Source organism: Corvus moneduloides, chromosome 29 (assembly GCF_009650955.1).
Source record: "Corvus moneduloides isolate bCorMon1 chromosome 29, bCorMon1.pri, whole genome shotgun sequence".
NCBI lineage: Eukaryota > Metazoa > Chordata > Aves > Passeriformes > Corvidae > Corvus > Corvus moneduloides.
The window spans coordinates 467938-492140 of NC_045504.1; the positions used below are offsets into that span (position 1 = coordinate 467938).

Here is a 24203-nt window from a genome sequence, read left to right on the forward strand (position 1 = left end):
ATCCCGGTGCCGCGGTCCCGGTGCGGGTCCCGGTGCCGCTCCCGGTGCCCGGCAGCCCCCGCGCGGGGCCACGTGGGCGGCGGGAGATTCAAACCGCGGGCGGAGCCACCGCAGCCACCGCGGCCATGGAGGGAGCGGGGCCGGGGCGCTGTGAGTGACCGGCACCGGGGGAGCTGCCGGGTGGGGGTGCGGGAGGATGCGTGTGGGGTGCAGCGAGCTGGGGGAAGACAGATAGGTCTGGGGGTGCAGGGGAATGCGAGGGGATAGGTAAGTCTGGGGGGGCAGGCAGGTGTGGGGTGCCGGGGGGACAGGGACGTGTGGCTGTGCAGAGAGATGGGAGGAGCGGTCAGGTCTAGGGGAGCAGGGGGCTGAGGGGGGACAGGCAGGTCTGGATGTGGGTAGAGGGACGGCGGTGGCAAGGTGCCAGGCACCTGGGGACAAACTGAGGGGGACATATTTTGAGGAGTGGTTTGTTGGGGGGCAGCTGGGTCGTGGATGCCTCCAGCACCAGCAGTGTCAAAGGACCCCAAACCTGCAGCTGTGTTCCCCACCTCCTCCCCGGGTGCTGGCTCTGGGCCCTCCCGCACTGCCAGCCTTGATGGCCGTTATTTGGGAAAAAGGGAAATCGGAAACTTTCCTCCCACCGCCAGAAGGGCCTGGCTGGTGGCGCTGGTGCCACTCCCACGAGGGCTGTGGGAGATTACTGCACCCAAAGCCTTTCCCAAATCTTAGTTTCAGTGGCCATGGGGGCTTCAAAAATCTCCCCTGAGCAGGGGGCTCTGATCGAAGGCCCCCTTTCTCCCCAGGTGAGCGCCCAACTGCAGAAGAGATGGACGAGCAGAGGAGGCAGAACGTTGCCTACCAGTACCTGTGTCACCTGGAAGAAGCCAAGCGGTGGGGCTGCACTTGAGGAGATCCTCGAGCTCAGATTTGGGGGGACAAGGGGTGTCAAGGGGAGAGACAGGGGGAATGGGTGGGGAGTGGTTATAATGCTGCAGAATGCTGCCTGGATCCTGGGGCTTTGTGGCTCTCCAAAGGTGATTGGGGGGTTGTTTTTTTTGTGGGGGGACACTCAGCCCTACACCCAAACTGAAAACCACCCAGCAGCAAAAGCCTGAGGGCTGAGCTTCCCCGCCAGGGAGGATTTATTGGAATGGGGTTGGGGGGGATGTCCTTTGGGTGCTTTTCTGCTAGGTGGGGTGCTGGGGGTCTGTGACGTGCTCTGTCTCTGCCCTGCCAGCTGGATGGAGGCCTGTCTGGGCGAGGGGCTGCCTCCGCCCACGGAGCTGGAGGAGAGCCTGCGCAACGGGGTCCTCCTGGCCAAGCTGGGCCACTGCTTTGCCCCTGCCATTGTCCCACTGAAGAAGATCTACGACCCTGAACAGACACGGTACAAGGTAAGGCTGTGGCACCAGAGGGAAGGTGTAGCACCCCTTGGGGTGTGCCCCCAGACCGTTGCATTGCTGGTGAGGGCAGAGTGAGGAGGGACTTGCTGACAGCAGTCACTGAGGCCACAGGCATTGCCTCTGTCTTTAACCTCCCGCCCTGGCTGGGTTGGTCTGGGGGCAAGGGGGACCCCAGGGATGGGAGAAAGTGGGGTTCAGCCTGACCTCAGCTCCTCTCTTCCAGGCAGCTGGTCTTCACTTCCGGCACACGGATAACATCAACTACTGGCGCGATGCCATGAGCCACGTGGGGCTTCCCTCGGTAACATCTTCCCTCTGCTTTCCCCAGCCCAGGAACACACTGGCCTTTGCCTTGTGGCAGTACTGGGGGGTGCTGGTATAGCAGGGGGGCTTCGTCTCTGCCCCCCACTCTTTGACACCAGCCCAGCTGGGGACCATCTTGATGCCACTGCCACCTGAGGTGTCTCTTGTCTTGCTGGCAGATCTTCCACCCAGAGACCACTGACATCTATGACAAGAAGAACATGCCCCGGGTGGTCTACTGCATCCATGCACTCAGGTGGGTGCCCTGGCCTGGCTGTCATGGGATGTGTTTGTGCTTATGAGCCCTCTGGTGGTGTCAGCCTCAGGTGACACAGAAGCGTCAGGAGGGAGAAGCAGGTGATGTCACGGTGTGGGTTTGTATTTCAGCTTGTACCTCTTCAAGCTGGGGCTGGCTCCTCTGATCCAGGACTTGTACGGGAAAGTGGACTTCACAGGTATGGCACCATGCGGGGAGACCTGGGCTGGGGCTGCCGAGGGGGGTTGCCACCAATGCTCTGGGGTCCCGTGGCAGGAGGGATGTGAGGAGTGCTAGTTTTGGATGAGTTTTGCCAAAGCTGCCTCAGGGATGCTCACCCCAGTGTAGGGGTTTTCTGCACCCCTCTTGGTCTGGCAGGGGAGTGGGGCTCTGCTGGCTGCCCCTGCTCCAGCACTGGGCCACGGGGCTGGTGCTGAGCAGTGCTGCCTCTGTGCTCTGCTCCAGAGGAGGAGATCAACAACATGAAGCGGGAGCTGGAGAAGTATGGGCTGCAGCTGCCTGCCTTCAGCAAGATTGGTGGCATTTTGGCCAATGAGCTCTCAGTGGATGAAGCAGCAGGTGATGGGTGCCTGGTGGGGAGTGGGGCTGCCTGTCAGCCTGTAGCAGGATCTTGGCTCAGCCCCTGAACGCCAACTCTGGGGCCAGCAAACTGGGAGGGGATGCTCGGGGAGGTGATGGTGCTCTGGGATGCAGTGGGACACACCAGGTTGTTCTCTTTTGGCCCAGCACAAGGATGCAGGTGCTGGCACAGCCCTTTCCTGGCCAGCAGCATCTGGGGTTCTGCATTCCCTGGGCTTCCTGTGAGACACGGACTTCCTGGGTGCTGGAGACTGCAGCTTGCCTTTCGAACAGGGCAGGCTCCCACCATCGCCCGTGGAATGTCTTGTCCCACTGCCTGCAGGGATAAAGTGGGGGGTCCATCTTGCCCCTCCATGTCCCATCTCACCCACCTCCTCCCCGCCTCGCCTCCAGTCCACGCCGCAGTGTTGGCCATCAACGAAGCGGTGGAGCGGGGGGTGGTGGCCCAGACGATGGAGACCCTCCACAACCCCCACGCGATGCTGGTGGGACTGCGCGAGGAGCTGGCAGATGCCTACCAGGAGGTTCTGCACCAGGCCAAGCTGGAGAAGGGCAGCAATGCCAGAAACAGGGTGAGGAGGGCACAGGGTGCTCTGGGGTGGCTGGGAGAGGAGCAGCCCCTTTGCTGTTGGGCTGGGGGGTGCTTCCAGCTGGAGGGGTCCCTTGGCCAGAGACCATACGGTGCTTGCTGGCTGAAACGCAGCCTGGGAGCCCTTGTGCTGAGCAGAAGATTGGGGAGATGATTTCTCTTTGGGGGCTGATTCACTCAGGGCTTGGGGTTGGGAAATGAGCCCAGGCATCTGCAGGGGCACCCCACTGTGCATGGTGGGGTGTGCTTGGGCAGAAAGCTCAGGCTGGGGAGTCCCTCTCCAGTACGTGCAGGTGATCCCCGAAGGAGAGGACGTCTATGACTGGTGTCTGACCCAGGCTGAAATCCAAGGGAACATCAACAAAGTGAATGGTGAGCAAAGCTGGGGCTTCCCTTTGGGAGTTCTCCGGGGCTTATAGTGGGACCATGGTAGCCCAGGGCATGGGGAGAGAGGTGGGCATAGCAGAAAGGAGCCTCAGTCCTAGTGGGAAGAAGGGCTGGGTGTGCATTTCCAAGGAGAAGTTAAAATGACGGGAATGCAGGCTTCAGCCATAGCTGCCTTTGCTCCCTGGAGCTGTGGGATGATTTACCTGCTCACCTCTGGAGTGAACTGGCCTCTTGCAGTGCGTGGGGCTCTGGAAGAGGTGGACAGTGCCCTGGAGAGACAGGATGTGCTGGCGCTGCACCGCGCACTGCAGGACCCCACCCTGGCCCTGCGCTGCCTCCAGCGCGACAACCTCGAGCTCTACTTGGAGCAGCTGAGCGTGGACCGGGAGGAGAAGGCGCTGGTAGGGGCTGGCAGGAGTCTGTGGTGTGGGGTACTTGTGCTGGGGGGCATGCCATGGTCCCCCAGAAGAGGGGGGTCCCCTGGGCTGGGGAGTTGGCAGCTTTCTGCCAGGGGTCTGAGCATGGCTGCTCTGTCAGCACAAGCATGATGAGCTGTGACACCCCTCTCTACCTGTTGCAGGAGCTGGGCTACCTGGAGCTGCTGGAGCAGGAGGAGGTGCAGGCAGGGATCCTCACAGCGAACCGGAGGGACGAGAAGGAGCGAGCCAGTGAGTGCCTTGGTGAACACTTGTTGCAGGTTCTGCTTCCTGGTGCATCCCTGGAGCTGGTGGGCCTGCTGGCAGCCTGGCCCTGAGACAGGGCATGGCCACCTCCTGCAGCCTCCCTGTGCCAGCTCCCCTGTCTGTTCCTCAGTGCTGCAGGCTGTTGGCCGGATCAACGCTGCTGTCCGCCGAGGGATGCCAGCAGAAACCTTGGAAGCGCTGATGGACCCTGCAGCACAACTGCCTGATGTGCACGCCCCTGCTGCCCCCCTGTACCAGCACCAGCTGGCCCTGCTGCAGTGCCAGCACCCGCGGGTGAGAGACCCCCGGGGATGGGCGATGGGTCCCCTTGACTCTGGGGGGGTCGATGCCTCTGCTGGGACTGCGATGCTTCCTCTGCTGCTGCTTCTCCGGAGCAGCTGGGACTGGAGGATGAGGTTATGGGGGTTCAGTGTCTCTGCCTGCCCCATGCAGGGCGAGTTGGCACAGGAGGAGCTGTTTGTGGCTGTGGAGATGCTCTCGGCTGTGGCACTGGTTAACCAAGCCCTGGATGCCAGGGACCCCAACAGGCTCTGGAGCAGCCTGGTCAGCCCTGCCCTGGGCCTCTCAGGAGTTGAGGATGCAAACGCACAGCGGTGAGCTGGGCTCTGTGTTGGGGGCTGGTGTGAAGAAGTCCTGTGGGAGGGGCTGGTCAGGGGCCTGGGCTTTTTGTGGGTTTGTTCCAGCAGCCTTCATGTCCTGTGCCTGTCTGAAGAGCTGGGCAGCTGGCTCTGGCAGGTGCCCTCCTGCTCGGAATGCACTGAGCCCTGCTTGGAATGCACCAAGTCATTGCCCTGTGTCTCTCCTGCAGGTACTTTGATGACTTGTTGCAGCTGAAAGGCCAGTCAAGGAGAGCAGGAGCTGAGTTCCTGAGCTGGAATGACATTCAGGACAGTGTCAACAGCACCAATTTATCAGTGCAGGATGAAAACAACCGTGAGTCCTGCCCACACAAGGTTTGGGCGTGCAGGGGGCCTGCAGATATCCTGGGAGGGAGGTTGCACTGGGATTCCAGCCGCAATGAGACACCAGAGAATCTCATGCCACCCTGGGCTGTGACTCCCTTGGGTGCACTGGAGGGGCTGACCTGTGTCCCTTCCCTCCCACACAGGAGTCCATGCAGTCCGGCTGGTCAACGAGGCGCTGCTGCAGGCGGACCCTGAGAAGACGCTGGCGGCGTTGCTGCTGCTGGCGCCCGCCCTGCCCGACATCGCCCTTCCAACCGCCCCGCGCTACCACAGTGTCCTGTCCAGGGCACGGAGGCAGAAAGTCCAGGTGGGGTGGGGATCATCAGCTGTGGAGTACCTCCATAGCAGCATGGTATCCGCCCCTGGATGCAGGGTACCCCACTTTGGTCACAAGACTGTGAAGTAACCCCCCCACTCCAGCAATGCAGCACCTGCAAAGCAGGAGGTGCTCAAAGGGGGCTGCCCAACTCACTAGACCCCATCTCCCCCATCTCTCAGGCCACGGAGGACAATGGAGCTGTGCTTTGGTGGGAGGAGATCCAGGAAGGGGTCTGCCAGGCCAACCAGGACACAGTGGCAGCCAGGAGCAGTGAGTGCTCTCCCCATGTGGGTGCTGCTGCAGAGGTCGGGGGACAAGAAGGGGCTGACGTGAGCCCCTTTGCTCCCGCAGTGGCTCTGGGCACAGCTGCCATCAACCAGGCCATCAAGGAAGGGAAGGCGTCGCAGACGCTGCGCGTGCTGTGTAACCCTGACGTGGCCCTGCGCGGGGTGGTGAGCGCCTGTGCTGACGCCTACCAGGAGCAGCTGGCGGCTCTGATGGCCACCAAGAGACCAGCAGGTAAAACCCTGGGGGCTGCAAAACCTCCCCCACCCTGGGGGCCTGGGGTGCACCCCTGGCCCGGGTGTTTGGGGGGAGCAGCACTCTCCAGCAGCTCCCATCCATCCTGGTACGCAGGGAGCGCGAAGCCATCCTGGATCCGGCACAGGCTGCTGGATGGGGCCGAGTACTACCTGAACCTGCAGACCTTGGAGGGCAGCTGGCAGTGCCCACACAATGGCAGCTTCAACACCACACATCTGAGCCGGGAGGAGATCCAGGTATGGGCAGGATGGGGCTGGGTGGGCACCGGCGGCATCTCTGGGGCTGAGCTGGTGCCTGGTGTCCTTGCAGTCGGTCATCACCCGAGTGGCGGCGGCGCACGGCCGGCAGTGCCTGTGGGCGTCCAACGTCGCCTTAGTGGTGAGGCTGCAGGCGCGGCTCCGGGGCTTCCTCGTTCGCCGGGAGTTCGCGGCACGGCGGCACGTCCTGTGCCAGCAGAGGCTGGCTGCCATTCGGATCCAGGTGATGCAGCCAGAATCTGTCCCTCCTCTGAGCACAGCAACGCAAACCATGGGCAGCTGCTCGCAGCATCTTCCGGCAGGTCCAGGGAGTGCCGGCGTGTGCTACTCTGTAGTTTTACTGCCGTGAGGGTAGTGTGGGGCTTGTTTCTCTCACAGTAGCTGCTTGGGTGCTGGTTTCCTCTTCCCCTAGGCTGTGTTATGCTCTTTCCTCATGTGCTCCCTGAAAAACCAACAGAGTCACAGTGACCTCACGCAGGTCTCTCTACGTGGTGTCTTCTTGTGCCCAGGCTTGTTGGAGGGGGTACAGGCAGCGCAGAGCTTACCTGGAGAGGCTGCACTACCTGAAAGCCAACACAGAGGCTGCAATCAAGGTTTGGAAGATTCTTTCTTCAGCCTTTGTTCCCCTGTGGGCATTGTTGCCTGCTTGTTCAGCTTGCGAGTGTGACATCTACCCCTGCCCAGTGCAGAGGAGCCAGGGGGGATTGTGGCAGCTGGGCCAGGGCAGTGTGTGAGGGGACAGGGGAGAAAAAAATCCTGGAACAGAATTGTTACCATGGGCTCGTTGAGGCTGGAAAAGCCCTTAAAGATCACAGTCCGGCTGTTCCTCCAGCGCTGCCAAGGCCACCACTAACTATGTCCTCAAGTGCTCCATCCCTATGGGTGGTAAATCCCTCCCGGGGTGGTGAACCCACCACTTTGCTGGGCAGCCTGTGCCAATGCCCTTCCCTAAAGAAATTTTCCTTAATATCCAACCTAAACCTCCCCTAGAAGTCCTCATGATTTTTCCCCTCCCCCCATTCCCTTTGGCCTAGCAAGTACTTCCAGAATCCAAATGTTTGAACATCTGTCCCAGATCCAGGCGGCCGTGAGGATGTGGCAGGCACAGAGGAAGTACCAGGAGAGGCTGCGATACTTCAGGCAGAAGGTGAGTGATGGGATGAGAGTGAAACAACTCCTGGGACCGTGTTGGTGGGGATGGAGGGGGATGATCCAGAGCACACAGTTGGATCCCTGTCCCCGAGTGCTTGCAGTGCAGCTGGAAGGAGAACTGATTCATCCTGGCAGGGGGACAGATAGGTGCCTGGTGGGTCTGGAAGCCAAACTCTTGGGTTTTGTAAAGTGGGAGGAGAGAAAAACCACTCCAGTTCCATCAAAAAACAGTGACTTCAAGATGCCCATTAAAAGGGGGAGGAAATTTTGGGGGGAAAAGGGGGAGTGTCAGTTGCAGGAAGTGAAGTTGCACCCCTGGAGTCTCTGCAGCTTCTGAAACAGTGAGTGGAAGGGAATGACCACTGAGAAGGGTAGAATCCCAAAATCTCTCCTGGGTTGCAGAGACCCTCATCCCAGGCCTTGATACATTCCTGGCAGTGGGACCAGGCAGAGATGTGCTTGTTCAGCTCTCCTTCACTCCCCATGTGTGTTAGGGACACTATGGAAAAACATCTCCCACCCCCTTGTTTGTCCTGGCAGATTAAAGCTGTAATTAAAATCCAGGCTTTTGTGCGAGCGAACAAGGCCCGTGGAGATTACAGGATGCTGGGTAAGTGCCTGCTCATTGCCACTCTGAAGTGTGATGGCTGATTGGGAAGGGGACTCTGCCTCTTCCCTTGCTGGCTCTGAACAGTGGGGAAGCAGTGGCAGGTAGGCCACTGGTGGCCCCTTGGCAAGGACAGAAGTGTCAGTGCCTTGGTGGTCCTTGGTCATCAGCCCTGAGGCTTCCCATCTGCCCCCAAAATCTTCCTGGAGGCTGTTGCACAGTGTGGCCGTGTGCTGTCCCATGTCCTGGTGCTGCAAGAAGATGCTTTTTGGGGAAGAGGATGGGGTGTCTGGGTGAATGCTGGGGGTCCGGGGGTCTGCGGTGGGGCTGGCCACTCCATCCTCCATCCTGCAAATATTCATGGCATTGCTGTGCGTTGCCACAGTCCACACCAAGAGTCCACCCTTGGGCATCGTCCGGCGCTTCATCCACCTGCTGGAGCAGAGCCAGCACGACTTCTGGGAGGAGTCGGAGGTGCTGCGGCTGCAGGAGGAGGTGGTGAAGGGGATCCGTGCCAGCCGGCAGCTGGAGAGCGACCTGGACCTCATGGACATCAAGATTGGGCTGCTGGTCAAGAACAGGATCACGCTGCAGGTTGGGAGAGTGGGGGAGGACTCGGTTGTCTCATGCCTCATGCCCTCATTGCAGCTTGGACTTGTCTCTGCTTCACTTTTTAAGTAGTTAGAGGGGTCAGGGAGGGGTTGGGGAGCACTGGGGTGCCTCTGGCTCTCCCAGAAACTGGTCAGAATGCCGGAGCCTTAGGCAGACCCCCGTGCTTCTCTCCCTGCCTGTGTGGCTGCAGGAGGTCGTCTCCCACTGCAAGAAGCTGACCAAGAAGAACAAGGAGCAGCTCTCAGAGATGATGTCCATGGACAAGCAGAAGGGGCTCAAGTCGCTCAGCAAGGAGAAACGGCAGAAGCTGGAGGCCTATCAGCACCTCTTCTACCTGCTGCAGGTGGGGTTGGGGGGCTCTGCTCTGTCCCCCACAGCTCAGGGCAGTGCAGGGACCGGGCTCCCTGCCACCCCACAACATTTGGGTGAGCTTGGTGTCCCTCCTCCCTGCAGACACAGCCAGTGTACTTGGCCAGGCTGATCTTCCAGATGCCCCAGAACAAGTCCACCAAATTCATGGAGTCTGTGATCTTTACGCTTTACAACTACGCGTCCAACCCACGGGAGGCTTATCTGCTGCTCCAGCTCTTCAAAGTGGCACTGCAGGAGGAGATCAGGTGGGTGTCTGTGGGTGCCCTGGTTTGGGAACAGGCCCAGGGAAAGGCTTGGATGCTGCTATCTCCTCTGTCTGCTGCCTCCTGCGTGGGGAACACACACACTGGTCCATCCCCTCATCCCATCTGCCCCATCTCTGTCCCCAGGTCCAAGGTGGACCATGTTCATGACATCCTGACGGGGAATGCCACGGTGATCCGGCTGGTGGTCAGCTTCTACCGCAATGTGCGTGGGCAGAAGGCCCTGCGGCACATCCTGGCTGGCCCGGTGCAGGAGGTCCTGCAGGACAAGACCTTCAGCATCCGCACGGACCCTGTGGACATCTACAAAGCGTGGATCAACCAGACTGAGTCGCAGAGTGGGCACAGAAGGTCAGACCCCGGGTTAGAAGGCTTGGCTCGGCCACAGGGTGATGGGCATTGGGATGGTGATGGGGACCTCGTCTTCCCTTCACAGCAAGCTCCCGTACGAGGTCAGCCCTGAGCAGGCTCTCAGCCATCCCGAGGTCCAAAGGCGGCTGGATATTTCTATCCGCAATCTCCTGGCAATAACAGACAAGTTTGTCTCTGCCATCACCTCTTCTGTTGACAAGATCCCGTAAGTATCCCGATGGTTTCTGTGCACAGCCCGGCAGTGCTGTTGGCTCTAAGGTGTCTCCAGCAAGGCCTTAGAAAGGAGGTTGGGTTATGGGGGGCTTCCTGTTCCCTTTGCTGCTGCAGGACTGAGTTACTGCACTGTCAGCAAGAGGAACCCCAAATATCAGCAGTGCCCCATGGGCTGGCTTGTTTTTCTGCTCCGTTTCTGGGCAGTTTACTGCTGACATTGAGATGTCTGCCAGGAGGAATCTGAGCTTTGTGGTCATCTCAGAGGATGAAGGCTTCCTCCAGAGATGCCTGGGCTGGCAGCAGGGTGGGGGAGGGAGCTGAGGGGTGCTGTAGCTGCCAATCCCACCTGTGGGCTTCTCCATCACCCCAGGGCTAGTGGCTTGCTGCTTCTTGGATGGATGGGTAGTAGGACTGGTTCAGGGTGGACCCACGTGCTGATGGCCTTCTCCCTGCCTCTCCTCAGCTATGGGATGCGCTACATGGCCAAAATCCTGAGGATGTCCTTGGTTGAGAAATTCCCCAAGGCCCCGGCAGAGGAGGTTGATAAGGTACCCTGGGACTGGGGTGTCTGCACAGTTTGGTGGGGTTCAGCTGTGCCTGTTCATGAAGGGCCAATATCCCTCCACAGAATGTCAGGTCCTCTTGACTTAAAAATGTGCCCAAATCAACATTTTCCTTGAGCCACTAAGGAAATGCCAAGAGTGGGCTTTTCCCTGCACTGCCATCTCTGCCAAGAGGATCCTACCAGGCAGTGCAGGGATGAAGCATCCTTCCCTGCTGAGCATCAGCTCCTTGGGCCCCAACCCATCTGCTCCCCAACCCCCAGCCTGTCTCATGTCCTAGATCGTGGGGAACCTGCTCTACTACCGCTTCATGAACCCGGCGGTGGTGGCCCCTGATGGCTTTGACATCGTGGACGTGTCTGCCGGGGCAGCCCTGCACCCCGACCACCGCCGCAGCCTGGGGTCCATCGCCAACGTGCTGCAGCACGCCGCTGCCCGCAAGGCCTTCGAGGGGGAGAGCGCCCATCTCTGCGGGCTCAACCAGTACCTGGAGGACACCCACAACAAGTTCAGGTGGGCCCCAGGATGGCGAGGGCGTGGGAGGGCGGCTAGGAGCTGGTGGCAGGGTTTGGGGCTGACCAAAGGGCTCCCTCCCCGCAGGAGGTTCATCTCTGCTGCCTGCTGCGTCCCTGAGCCTGAAGAGAGGTTTAACATGGATGAGTACTCAGAGATGGTGGCAGTGGCCAAACCAGTCATCTACATCACTGTGGGGGAGCTCATCAACACGCACAAGGTCAGGGCATAATGCTCATGGCAAGATCTGTTTCCTCTGCTCCCACCTCCTCGGCTTTCTGCTGCATTTCCTTGCATTCCTCTGTATCCCACCCCTGGCACAGCTTCCCTCTTCCTGACCCATTTTTTCTAAGCAAGGAAATGATCTAGATTCTGCAGGTTTGTCCTTTTGCAAACCTCATATCTTCTCCATCCCCTCTTGGGTGCAAAGGGCGTTGTGCCGCTCCTGGCTGACCCTCCCTCGCTCTCCCTTTGCATCCTCCTTTGCCACTGACTCATCCCTTGCACTGTCCAGCTCCTGCTCGAGCACCAGGACTCCATCGCACCACACCACAGTGACCCCCTGCACGAGCTCCTGGAGGATCTTGATGAGCTTCCTACAGTCCAGTCCCTGGTCGGTAGGTTGAACTCCAGGACCCACCCCCTACCCTGATGAGAGGAGGGTGGACATAGGTACACTTTCTTTGCACGAAGCTCGAGCTGGATTGCTTTGGGCATGGAAAGTCAGCCCTCTAGAGCCCAACACTGCTAGCAGGGCTCTCTCTGCCCTCGCAGGGGAGAGTGTTGCCAGCCTAGGAGACAGTGGTGCTGAGCAGGTGCTCTCCCAGCTCAGCAGAACGGAGATCTCCCTCACCCTCACCAACAAGCTGGTGCCAGCAGCCAGCAGCGAGGAGAGTGACACAAGGAGCCTGCTGTTGAGGTGAGGATGGGCTCTGCGGGCATCAGGAGGGTCCTGGGGATGTTGGAAGGGTACTGGGGGTTGAGATGCTCAAGACGGGCAAGAAACTCTTGGGAGGCAACTGAATATTGTGTGGAGGGTGCTGGTCTGGAGTGGATGCCTGACATCTCCCTCTGGTCTCTAGCACCAAGCAGATGCTGGTGGATTTGATCCAGTCGCAGCCAGGAGATTCCCTCCCGGAAATCCTGTGGACACCAGCCTCAGAGCATGAGGTGGGATGTGTGAGGCTGCTGCTGGGCATGAACTGCAAAACTTTGTGGGCAAATGGCAAAAAATCCTCAGCAAAAAGCTGCCCTGCTCCACTGGTCCAGCAGTGACTGGACTCTGGTTTTCAGAAAAATCACGCGTTCTTGGGCCAGGAGAGACCCACATCAAAGCGTGGGTGAAGGAGTTTGGCTGTTCCATCTCTGTATCCCATTCCAGCTGTGTTCCAGGCTCATCCCTTCTCATCCCTAGGAAGCCGCCCATGAGCGCCTCGTGCGCCGGCGAGCGCTGAGAGACGCCCAGGCCTCTGCCCCGCTGAAGCGCCATCGCTCCCTGGCTGCCAACGGCCAGCTCTCCATGGAGGAGAAGAAGCGCAAGGTCATCCGCAACCTGCGGCGCTTGGAGAGCCTGGGGCTGGTGGACTCTGCCAACCGGTACCAGGAGCTCGTTGATGAGCTGGCCAAGGTGTGCTGGGGGACACAAACTGGGGATCACCCCTAAACCCCACTGAGGTGCTGCTCTGGTGCTCTGGTAAAGCTCATAATGACGTATTTTGGCTTTCTGGCACCGCTTTGTTTCCTCCAGGACATTCGGAACCAGCGGCGTCACCGGCAGCAGCGCCACAGGGAGCTCCTGAAGCTGAGGCAGACCCTGGAGGGCCTTGATGCCAAGACCTTGTTTTATGAGGAGCAAATTGATTATTACAACCAGTACATCAAGACCTGCCTTGACAACCTGGCAGCCAGCAACAAGTGCGGTTCCTTACCAAAAATCAGTAATTTTTAAAAATACTATTATTCATTTTCATTGCTCTCTGGTTGTTGTGAATCTGGGACATATTGGGGATCCAAGGGGTCACAGATGGCTGGAGATGAGCTCTCAGTACGTGGTTCCTTCTCTTGCAGGGTCAGTGGGAAGAGCAAGAAGCTGCCATCGCTGCACTACACGGCAGCCCAGCTGTGGGAGAAGGGGGTGCTGCTGGAAATCCAGGACCTGCCGCCCAGCCAGTGCGTAACCCTGCCCCAGGGGAGGAGCTCTTGCTTGGGGTTATTCAGTGCAGGGCCAGGAGTTGGACTTGATGGACTCAATGATCCTTGTGGGTCCCTTCTGACTCAGGATATTGCATGATTTAATGAAAACTTGGGCAGGTAGACGAAAATAACCGAGGAGGAGGATGCACATGGGCCACTGTTGTCCTGCCATGGATGGGGCAAGCAGTTTTGTGCAGGAAAATGCAGGAAGGTTGGGATTTGCAGTGGGGTTTGGGCTGTGGGTCTGGCTGCTGTGCTGAGGGGGTGCACTGGGTGCGTGACCTGCTCCTTGGTTGTGTTAAAGCTGTGAAGCCCCTTTTGGTAGCGAGTGGCTCTGTCTTCTCAGGCTCAGGAACGTGATCTTTGACATCATCCCCTGTGAGGAGTCAGGCAGGTTCCAGGTGAAAGCCAAATTCATGGGGATCGACATGGAGCACTTCCAGCTGCACTACCAGGTGTGGAGCCTGTCCTGCAGCTGCTGGGGGCCAGAGGGATGAGGGCAGCCGGGGTCTGTGGGGGCTGGGTGGTGTCTGCAGCTCTTGTGGGGGCTCGGAGCCCGTGGAGCCCTGCCCTGAGGTGCTGGGGGCAGCCTCGCTGTGCATCTCCCCCTGCAAACCCAGCTCTGTGCTGATCCCTGTCTCTGGGACCTGTGGCTGGGCTCCCCTGGCTGGGCACAGCACGGGTGGTGGTGACAGTCCCCTCTCCCACAGGACCTGCTGCAGCTGCAGTACGAGGGCGTAGCAGTCATGAAGATGTTCGACAAGGCCAAGGTCAATGTCAACCTGCTCATTTTCCTCCTCAACAAGAAGTTCTTCAAGAAGTAACAGGGTCAGGGGTGGGGGTGGGGCTGTAGGGAAGGGGGACAATGTAAACCTGCCAAAGAGACCTCAGGGTCAGTGGTCCCAGGGCAGGGACGCTGCTGCTGGCCATGGAGCTTCCCTGCATGGATGCAGTGTGCTTGTGCAGCTGCAGCCAGCGGTGCCTGACTGGGGCACACAGGGCTCAGCCCCAGCCCTGGGCACCCCGAGCTTGGTACTAAACCAGTGCCCAACCTCCCTGCAGGAGGGTGCAGCTGCCAAAGCTTTTGCAGAATGTGTTGCTCTTAAAATCTACTTTTTATCTGGGTATTTTGGCTGTTTAATTCCTGCGTTGCCAACAGCCAGCTGCCCAAGGACACTCTGTATTTCTGGACACTACACAGGTTTTACTGATCTAATAAAGGTATTCTAATATATATATATATATTCCTTACACTAAGGCTGGGGAAATGTCAGAATCAGCCTTTATAGGGAGGGGTAGGGAGAGGCCAGAACAGAGAGGCAATAACTGCTTGTGAAGACAGCTGTGAGCTCTTCTCTAGTAAATTGAGGTGCAATAGACGAATTTTGGTTTTTAAAGATGAATTTCACTGCTGTTCAGCCAGGCTGGGGCAGAAATCCAAGGCAGAGGCTCAGTGTCACTGCTGTCCCAGGGATGCTTTGAGGGACTGGAGCAGGGACCACACCTCTGGACCATGTTGGTGCCTGCCATCTGCTGTGGAACAACCCCACACCACCACCCCAGTAGGGGTGGTGATGTCTCTGTCCCATCTTGATTTGCTCTGGTGCTTAACTGGTTTTCAAGGGTGGCACAATGACTGTGTTTGGCCGTGGCTGCATTTAAAGCACTTTCTCTCCATGTGAGCTCCTTCTCCAGCCCCTTCCATGGGATGGGAAAGGAGCTGCTGGTGGTCCCAGTCTCCTCCCACCCCATCTCCTTTAGGCACAGGAGCAGCAGGTCCCAAACCTGCTCCACAAAGGAAGTTTTCTGGGGGATGGTACCTGATCTATCGGCATCTCAGGCTCTGTCTCGTCTTTTGGAAAATGATGTTTGTTTATGAAGTTTTTATGTGTTTTTTCTTTCCCTTCTCTCATATAAATGCCTCAAATGCTGCTTATTCCATCCCCCTCCGTGCTGGATTCCTGCTGTGCTGCCTCTGCTTGTTTACTCTAAATAAAGATGTATCAGAAAAGGCAGAGTTGCTCTGGATGATCATTTCCCTGTGGTCCTCACCTGCCTCCCCCCTTGCTTACCAGGGTCCTTCAGGCTGGTGACGTTCCCTACAGTCCCTGTTCCCAAAGCAGGTGCCCCCTTAGCTTCTGGCCAGGGACACCAGGGCCCGGCTCCCTCGCAGCGGTGCCGAGTCAGGTGCTGAGGCACCAGCTCAGCTCTTGCACGGGGAATTTAGGCCACTTTCAGACACACTTAATTCTTAAATAAATACTATGATTACATCTCCTAAAGACTATGATTATATCTCTACAGGAATGAAGTGGGATCAAGCTGCAGCACTTTTCCGTGTTTAAAATAGGACCGGGCTGCCATTAACCTGTTGGATGCTGCACTATCTGCAGGGACAGGATCCTGGGAAGCTGCTGCTGCACATTACCCATTACCACATTGGGATTTTTATCTTCTGGTTACCATATTTGTTTATTTTTTTCCTTCCTTGCCTTCAGAGGAGGATCTAGCGCGTCTCTGGCTGCGGCTCAGTGTGGTTTGTTGCTGCCAGCCACCTCCCCCAGCAGCCAAGCAGCCATTGGCTTTGCACCAGCAGCATTTGGCAAGCTGAAACCACTTTTTTGGGGTGTCCTGGGGATGCAGGGGAAGCCTGAGGTAAAGAACTCCACCTAATGATAATACTCCCAACTATTCACTAAGCACAGTTGCAGCATGGGCTGGAGGGGACTTGGTGTTGCTGTGGAAAAGGTGATTTTTTTTTTGGCTCCCGGGAAGTTGTACTGTGGCCAACCATGACTCAGAAATGGGGTGCCACCTCTTGCCTCCTGCCCACATGTTTTGGAGAGGAGGTCGGAGGGGAAAATGAAGCCCTGGGAGCGCTGGAGGAGGCCTGGCGCTGGCTCGCTGAGCTCCTCCCAAGGCAGCTCCACTAGATGTCATTGCAAGCCGGGGATAAGCGCCTGCATGGCCATGGCCACCCGGCACCAGCCGTGGGCTCACGGCGAGCACAGCCCTGCCGTGGGCTCCTCTGGTGCTGCCGATGCTCAGCTCCAAGGACGGATCCGCCACAGCAGCTCCGGCACGTCCCGGTGTGCACAAAGCAAGAGTGAAGCTCGCGGGGGACAGGGACTCGTCCTCGCAGCGCAGCCTCCCCACAGCCTTGTGGGCTTTTCCTGGAGCACTGGGCGCACTGGGGCCCGGCTGGTGCCTGCCCAGGCTGGGACAGCGAAAGGGACCGGGGATGAAAGTCAGCTCCTGCCCCAACCTGTCCCTAAGACCATCCTGAGAAGTGTTATTTGGGAAGGGGGAGAAAGGGAGAAATTTGGGCTCCCCCTGGGGCTCATATTTCATACCAGAGAATCCCAGACTGGTTTGGTTAGAAAGACTTTAAAGATCATCCAGTTCCAACCCCTCTGCCATGGGCAGGGACACCTTCCACTGTCCCCAGCTGCTCCAAGCCCCGTCCAACCTGGCCTTGGACACTTTCAGGGATGGGGCAGCCACAGCTTCTCTGGGCACCCTGTGCCAGGGCCTCCCCACCCTCCCAGGGAAGAATTTCCTCCCAGTATCCCATCTAACCCTGCCCTCTGGCAGTGGGAAGCCATTCCCTGTGTCCTGTCACTCTTTAGGTGTTCTTTCACCCTGCCCAGCTCCAGCATCTCCTGTCCAGCGCTCAGCACCCAGGCGCCATTCCTGGCCCAGCAGCATTCCCTGCATGGCAGAGGGAATCATCATGCTTGCATTAAGCCCCCTCACTGACTTCCCCCCTGCACTGCACACTCAGCTGTGCTACGGCGTTCCCGGTGCTGCTGGCTGTGCCAGTGAGTGCTGCTGAAGGTGCCACATCCCCAGGTGCCAGATGGCCCCTCAGCAACACCAGCCTCGCTCCTGCTCCTCACTGACTGCCATAATTGCCTCCAGGAGCATAAAGGAGCTGCCAGATGGGTGGACTTCGGAAAAAAATAAAGCAAAAAAAAAAAAGGAATGAGGGAGGGTTAAGAAAACTATGTGTATAAGTATGTGCATGTGTATAGATGTGTGAGAGGGAGAGAAAAATGGCACCAGTGTACAGGATATGCGTTCAGCACTTCACATCTCACCGGGCTGGTTTGGTGTAAGCCTGCAGCACTTGGCACGGTAGGACTTGTAATCTGTGGAGAAAGGTGCCCCACACTGCGGCTGCTGCCCTGGTCTGGAATGGGAAAGGGGCTGCTGTGGTCTCCCAGGCTTTTTGAGGGAGAGGTGAGATGGAATGAAGGAACATTGGGAGGTTCACAGCTGGGAGCTCGCTCTCCTCATTCTACTCCAGTCTGCTCATGGGAATCCACACACCCAAAAGGGAGGAAAAATGGTTAAACTGGGCTCAGAAAGGGGCTGCTGCAAGTTCTGATCCCACCAGCTCAGAGCTGCTTGGCCTGGTGGAGAAGCTGTTGGGAGCTGGTGCCGGTTCTGGGCGTTGGGTGCTGGTGCTATTGCTGGGTGCTGGGTTCTGGGTGTTGGGTGCTGGGGGCTGGGCAGGCCAGCTCGAAGGCAGTGCTCCTGCAGAGCCACTGTCCCCACTGTCACGTGCCGCAGTCTTGCTAATCCCATTTTGAAAGCCTGCGCCCCAAGCTGTGCCCGCTAATCCCCTTCGGTGCCACGGCTGCGGGGCTCGGGCTGTGGTGCTGCCTCGGCAAGCCCCAGGGTGTCCCTGCACCCAGCTCCTCTCCCCAGGCAGACCTGGAGGTGCCCACATCCTCTGCCTGCTCCTGCTCCAGTTCTGAGGATGCTCAGGTGCTTCCTGCCCTGTGCAAACAGGTCCTGAGTCCTGGACACCCCCAAAAGACACCTTGGCTAGAGGCTGGGCTGTACCTCCAGCCACACCCCAACAGTTCGTGGAAGTGCCGCACTGCCCAGGAGGGATTCACCTGCTTGGCCAACCTGGCTTCAGCACAGCGCTGGTCACTCAGCACAACGCCCTTGCTGGCAGCACCGAGGAGGCAGGTGAGCAGCTCAACCTGCCCGTGCAGAGCCAGGGTTCAGCTCAGCTGTGCCAGGCTCCTCCCCAGGAGCAGCCGCCTTCCTGGCACTGCCGGGGGCTCTGCACCGCGGCTCCTGCTGGGATGGCGCAGGCTTCGAGCAATATTGTTGTTCCCTTCCGATGGCAGCGGCTTCCTTGTGGGAGAGGGGAAAAAGCACAAACCGAACTGGGGAGAAAATAAGAGGGGAATGTTTGCCGACTGTCTGCTGTGTGTTGTTGCTGTTTGTTGTGTTTCTGTGGTTGCTTTGGCAACCCTGGGAAGACATGCCAGGCTGTAGCATGGCGAGTACCAGCGCGGTGTGGCGAGGAGCCGGGGCTCTGCTCCGCAGGGACAAACCGCGGCCCGGTGGGGATGGGAGGCTTCAGGCAGGGGATTGATGCGGTCACGTTTGTGCCCAGCTCAGCTGCTGCCCTCCTGGGTGAGCCTGGGGTGGGCGCTTGCTTCGCACCCCATGGGCCCTCTGAGAGGGACCTGGCTTGGAGGTGAGTGAAGGAAGATGGGCTGAAGGGTGCATGGGGACAGCAGCCAGCCCTGCTGTTTCCCAGGAGCCTGGGAGTATCTGGGCTCATCCTCTCTCTTCTTGTCTAGAGGAAAGACAGTGAAATAGTGGTGTCATGGAGGGGCAGCTGCTGCCATGCAGTGCTCACCAGAGGGGCAGCGAGAGTGTCAGGCAGTGCTGATGGGGCTGTGGGGGCATCTCCATCCGTCCAGGACAGGAGCCTTTCCTCTGGTACTGGAGCCGTGGCCTCATGTGGGGAGGGTCACGCCACTTTCTGTCCCCTGTGGGTCTGCGTAGAGGGGGCTGCTGCCTGCGCGGGATGGAGCCAGGGTCCCAAGGGGCAGCGTGGGAGTGGGGGGACCAGGGCAGAGGAGCCTGGCAGAGGAGGGGACAGGGCCAAGAGCAGTTTAGGGAGGATAGTGATGCTCCCAGAGCCCCTCTCTCACTCCCGCAGCCCCGGGAGCTGTGCGAACTGACATCCGTCAGAGCAGGAGCCTGTGTGCCCCGCGGCATCCCCAGGGCAGAGCAGTCAGGGGGTGGGTGAAGGCTGTGCCTCTGGGAGCCAGGAACATTCTGTGAAGCTCCAGAGATGTGGGTTAACTCTTCGGGGGCTGCAGCGGGAGGACTGAGCTCCTCAGGGCTGTGGGCACCGTCACCCACCCGGAGCCTGCGGATCCCGGGGTTTGGGTGGAGATTCCTGAAAGATAATGGTTTGAGGGCTCCCATCCCGCTTGGCACAAAAGTGTGGAAAGGTTTCAGCCTGTCACTGGTCAGAAGTGCCAGTTTAATGATATTGTTTAATTGCCACATCTCCAAATGGTGTTTTTAACTGAGAGGCCTGATGAGGAATCCTGCCCTGAACTGGGAGCTGACTCATTCTCCTCGAAGTCCCGGGGTCATTGTTGGATTGCAAATAAACACACCAAATTCCCACTGCTGGGTTCTGGGAACATGCTCCTGGTCCTGCACAGAGGGCAGGGACCCAGGAAGGGGCTGGGTGTCTGCCTGCCTCCCACTGCATCCTCCCACCCTCAGAGCACGGGGGGCTTTGGTGGCACCTGGAGCTATCTGAGGCAGGGGGAAACACAACTTTAATACTGATGGGGGGCTGGAAAATCCCTAAGTGCAGAGGTTCACTACCCTGTTCCCCCTTTGAAAAGAAGGGAGCAAGAATCAGGCCCCAGCTCTCTGTCATCCTTGCTGTAGCTATCAGGTGAGACCCAGTTCCCACTTCTTTGCTTTCAGCCCTGGTTGCAGCATCTCTGGGTGCAGCTTCAGCCTGAGCCCAGGTTTTGAGAGCAAAGGAAAACTGAAGAAATGAGAGGTTGGAGCTGGGACTTGAATCCACATCCCAGGATGAGGGGGTGAGGGGAGGGCAGTGCTTTCCGCCCCAAAAACCTCTCCACACGGGGCTGAGCAGAAGCTGGAGCCAGCGTGAGTCACCCTGTGCAGCTGCTGCCAAGGCAGGAGCGACCTTGTGCTGCTGAGCCAGCGTGGGCTGAGGCCGTGGCCCCGCCAGCCACGGGAAAGGGAAGCTTTTGCTCAGGCCGGATGCTCCAGAGGAAAGAATGAGCTCTGGGGCTGAAACCACTGGCCAAAGAGGACCAGAGCAACGGACGTGAGGTCAGGGAGGGTCTGGATCCCCTCCTCTGCAGGGAGAGCATCAGGGCCTGCTGGAGCAGGGAGCAGGGTCTGGGCACTCGCGACTACTCCAGGGCTTGGTGAGCGGCATCTGTGAGCCACCCGGGGCTGGGGCTCACTTTCCATGAAACTTCAGGGAAAAACAGATAAATCTCCCCTCTGCTCCTGCCACCCTGTCCTCAGCCTTGGGATCCTTCCAGGCTGGCGCTTGTGAATGTTTTCCCCTATCAACTTCTTTCGCTTGAATCAGCGGACATGACTCACGGGGAGGAAAGAGAGGGCTCGGGTGAGCTGCTCCATCCGCAGCGCCGTGGCCCTTCGGTGACACGGGCCGGTGCCACTGGAGCCACGGGAGCAGCGTCCCAATCCCCTCACCGCCAGGAGCCAAACTCAGGGCTGCCATTCCCCTTGTCCCATCGCTGTCCCCTCCCTGTGCCCAGCCCAGTGGGTGCAGCAGAGGGGGAACTGGTTGAGCCGGTGCACCCCGTCCCGGCAGAGAGGGGAGATTCCTCTGCTGGGGGGAGTGACCCTTGGGGGGCTGCGCCTTTGTCACCAGGGTGGCCACCACACCCTGAGGGACAGGCATCGCCCTTCCCAAGGGACTCCTGGAGCGGAGGAGCAGGCAAAGTCCCTCCATGGCAGGTCTGCGCTTTGTGGGGTGGGTGGAAGATGGGGAGAAGGGGAGGTCACTCCTTCCGGCACTGGGTTAGGGGAGCAGCCAGCCAGGGTGGCGAATCTTGGCTGGATTAGTTAAAGAGATCAAGCAGCTGAGGGATTAGGGAGTCAAGAGAGCTGGGCCACCTGCGGGGGAGGGAAAAACCTATGAAGGAGAAGGATATGCTGGTGCTCTGGAGAGAGGTGTGCAAGGCCTGGGCTTTGCAGCGATTAGATAAGTGAATCAGGGCCTCGGAGCGATTAGAGAAAGAAATCAGGTTTTACACCAATTAGGTAAAGTCCCCAAGCGATTAGACACAGAGGTGGCTGCAAGAGGAGGTCTCCCAGCAGTCTGTGGAACTGATAGGGCCGAGCATTGATTAAAGGAGCATCAGAGGCTGAGAGCAGTTTGATAAGAAAACAAAACAGTGGATCAATTAGCCTGGGAAAAAGGAGGCGGCTGGGCGATAATGGGAATAGGGAAGTGGGGCCAGTCAAAACAGCCCCTATAGCTTCGAGTGTGGGGCTGGTGGAGCTGCAGGGAAGGGGTGGAAAGAGGGAAAATGGTCCCAGCTGGAGCCTCCAAGGGCCATGGGCACCTGGGGCACTGGGATGAGATTGGTGGGCTATTTCAGTTTGGCCTTAGCACAAGTGAATTCACACCTGGCCTGAAGATGAGTTTATTGTTGGCTGTGGCCGGTGTGAGCCTCACACAGCTCCTCGTGGGCTGCAGTGGAGCATCACCAGGCAGCTGCTCCTCCCACCATGAGAAGCAGAAAATTCTGCATTTCACAGAATCTTGGAATCATGGAATGATTTGGCTTGGAAGGGACCTTAGAGTTCATCTACTTCCAATGCCCCTGCCATGGGCAGGGACACCTCCCACTGTCCCAGGCTGCTCCAACCCCCATCCAGCCTGGCCTTGAACACTCCCAGGGATCCAGGGGCAGCCACGGCTTCTTTGGGCAACCTGAGCAAGTGAATTTCAGAAAATTTCTTTTTTTTTGAGCAGGTTTTGCTCTGGGCTTACACTGTCACACACCTGGAGCAATTTTATCCACTGGGACGGCAGTTATACCAGGATAACTCAGCCCTGCGCCCTGTCCCAGATGCTCTGGGAGTTTCCAGATATGGGTGCCAGATGAATAAGCAATTAAGTAACTCAATGGAGCCTTGAAATAATTAGACCAAGGAATGCAGCTCCAGAAGATGAGTTTAGTGAAGAAATGGGAGTGTTGGAGAGATGGAGATGAGAAGGGTGATCAGGTCTTGGCACAATTATCTAGAGAAAGTCTGCTCCAGACTGATTAGAGGAAGGGAAAAGAGCTTTCTGAGCAATTAGGTGAGGGAAATCAACTCTGGGCAGGAAGAAAATAGACTATGGAAGAGATTGGGGCGGGAGATGGTGAGTTATCTCTGCCCCTGAGTTAGACAAGGGAGCTTGATAAGGGCTTTCTGAGGCAGAGGCAGAAATGAGGATGAGGAGGATTAAGGAGCAGAGGTGGGTGGGCAGCAGATGCCTGGTGCTGGGAAAGAGGGAGTGAGGAGTGAGGTGGCAGGTTCTCTGTGGGGCTGAGTAGCAGAAACTGAGCCCTGCACCTGAGGAACAGGAGGACCAAAATCCCGGGATTGGAGCTAACAAACAGAGTAAAACAGGGGTGCTGGCAGCTGGAACAGCCGTGGGTTGGAGCAGGGAAGGGAGCTGGGCACTATTTCCAACCCATCACGTGGCAGGATGCTTCCTTAATCTGTAAAACGGGATTAGTCCCTTGCGCCCAGCAAAGTCGAGAACCAGCAGAGTCTTTCTGCACGAGTGACTTTGACTTCAGGACAGAGGAACCTGCAGGGTGGGAGCGTGATCGGGGATGAGCATGGGGCGGGCAGCCCTGGGATGTGCCCTGGGATGTGCCCTGTGGCACCCAGGGGTCCCTGACTGAGCCAATGGCGGGGGGGGGGGCAAACTGGGGTGACCACAGCAGGGAGCTTTACCCCAGGTTTTGGGGTGCTGAGCTACCATGAGAGAGGTGACAATGGTCAGCTGCAGCCCAAGGTTGCGCCGCAGGTCAGCAGCAGCTGCAGCTGGAGAGTGCTGAATCCTTTGGGAACGGCTGCGTTTGCTCTTTAATTAGCCTTGACGGCTGCTGGAGCAGATTTTGCTGGTCCTTTCCTCTCTGAGGCTGGCCCTGGCTTGAAGTCGCAGGGTTCGGTGAGGTCAGGCTCCTTTTTCCTTCTTTGCCTTTTTCTTTTCCTCCATCCTTGCACATACAAAAGGCAGCGGAGGGAGGGAGCAGCACCACTGAGGCACATGATGCTGACTCTGGTGCTGTGGGAAGGGGAAGCTGTGGTTTGGCTGCCAGGTCATAGTTTGGCCTCTGGAAATGACCCTCTTGGAAAGGGAAGCAGTGTCTTGCCAAGCTCGGGCAGGGGCCCGGCAGACCCCGGGAAATGGGGCTGCGTTGGTGGGGGGTGGCTGGAGTGGGAGTGAGGCACCTCGAGAGCAGTGACTGAGGGCGATGCTCAGCTCCTGGGAAACAAACCCCAGGTTAAACCAAGCCCCTGTGGAGGTCATGGAGGGTTTTCAATTTTTTAAAAAATTATTTATTTTCATTTTTAATTTACTGCTTTTCCTCCCAGTTTGCACTCGTGGGGTTTTGCCACAGCTCCCAGTGGCTGCTGCTGAGTGACAGAGAACAGTGCCAGGGCCATCCGGGGAAGGTCTCATGGACACTCGTCCCTCCTGGGCGTCACAGTCCTGCTTTTCCCAGCGGGAGGGTGGCTCTGACATATCTCCTTCACCCCTTGGCCTCTGCTGAGCTCGCTGGGACAAGCCTGGTTTCTGTGGGGTGACAGCGTTATCTGGGACACAAGCAGAGCCAGGCTCCACTTTAGTCCCGGTTCCTTGGCTGGTGTGGATATCCTCGGGAGATAGCACGGCAAATTGTCCCCCGGGGACTCCACATGCTTCACCTCCCATCACAGGATGGAAACGGGGATTTGCAGAACACCAGAGCCCAGCAAAGACCCAGAGGCATGGGGATCTGTCCCATGGGTGTGTCCTCCTCCCAATGCTCAGACGCTGCTTTTGTTCGAGCCCTAATGTGGATTTCAGTGTTTTCATGGCTTTTAAAATTTTTTTCCCCTTTCCAATTCTGATGAAAAATGTATTTGGGGAAAATAGAAATATTTAGACATTTCCCTG

General features: G+C 58.1%; 2 protein-coding genes across 2 annotated transcripts in view; both read left to right on the forward strand.

The window, feature by feature from the left end:
* The first annotated feature begins 125 nt into the window (after positions 1–125).
* Positions 126–15195, forward strand: IQGAP3 (IQ motif containing GTPase activating protein 3). The gene is made up of 38 exons (XM_032093611.1): positions 126–150; positions 807–894; positions 1241–1397; positions 1630–1707; positions 1889–1965; positions 2097–2164; positions 2431–2544; positions 2959–3137; positions 3439–3526; positions 3779–3942; positions 4122–4209; positions 4355–4518; positions 4678–4838; positions 5054–5178; positions 5354–5517; positions 5709–5799; positions 5881–6048; positions 6166–6308; positions 6382–6552; positions 6839–6922; positions 7405–7476; positions 8022–8091; positions 8474–8682; positions 8891–9043; positions 9154–9317; positions 9462–9686; positions 9772–9912; positions 10384–10468; positions 10764–10996; positions 11084–11216; positions 11511–11613; positions 11771–11915; positions 12079–12166; positions 12411–12623; positions 12744–12910; positions 13064–13165; positions 13536–13644; positions 13900–15195. Exons 1-38 carry the CDS (start codon positions 126–128, stop codon positions 14011–14013), a joined length of 4923 nt encoding a protein of 1640 aa, XP_031949502.1. The 3' UTR covers positions 14014–15195.
* Positions 15196–17860: 2665 nt separating this feature from the next.
* The window catches only part of MEF2D (myocyte enhancer factor 2D), a 100841-nt gene continuing 94498 nt past the window's right edge, over positions 17861–24203 (forward strand). The window contains exon 1 of the mRNA XM_032093717.1: positions 17861–18172. The gene's annotated coding sequence lies outside the window, so the exon portion shown is untranslated. The remainder of the gene's footprint in view (positions 18173–24203) is intronic.

Bases quoted from the DNA above. Each gene is read 5' to 3' on its own strand.
- IQGAP3 (XM_032093611.1), top strand. From the start codon at position 126: ATGGAGGGAGCGGGGCCGGGGCGCT. The intron at 6,049-6,165 runs GTAAAACCCTGG...CCTGGTACGCAG, and splicing joins GGCCACCAAGAGACCAGCAG to GGAGCGCGAAGCCATCCTGG. The intron at 11,217-11,510 runs GTCAGGGCATAA...TGCACTGTCCAG, and splicing joins AGCTCATCAACACGCACAAG to CTCCTGCTCGAGCACCAGGA.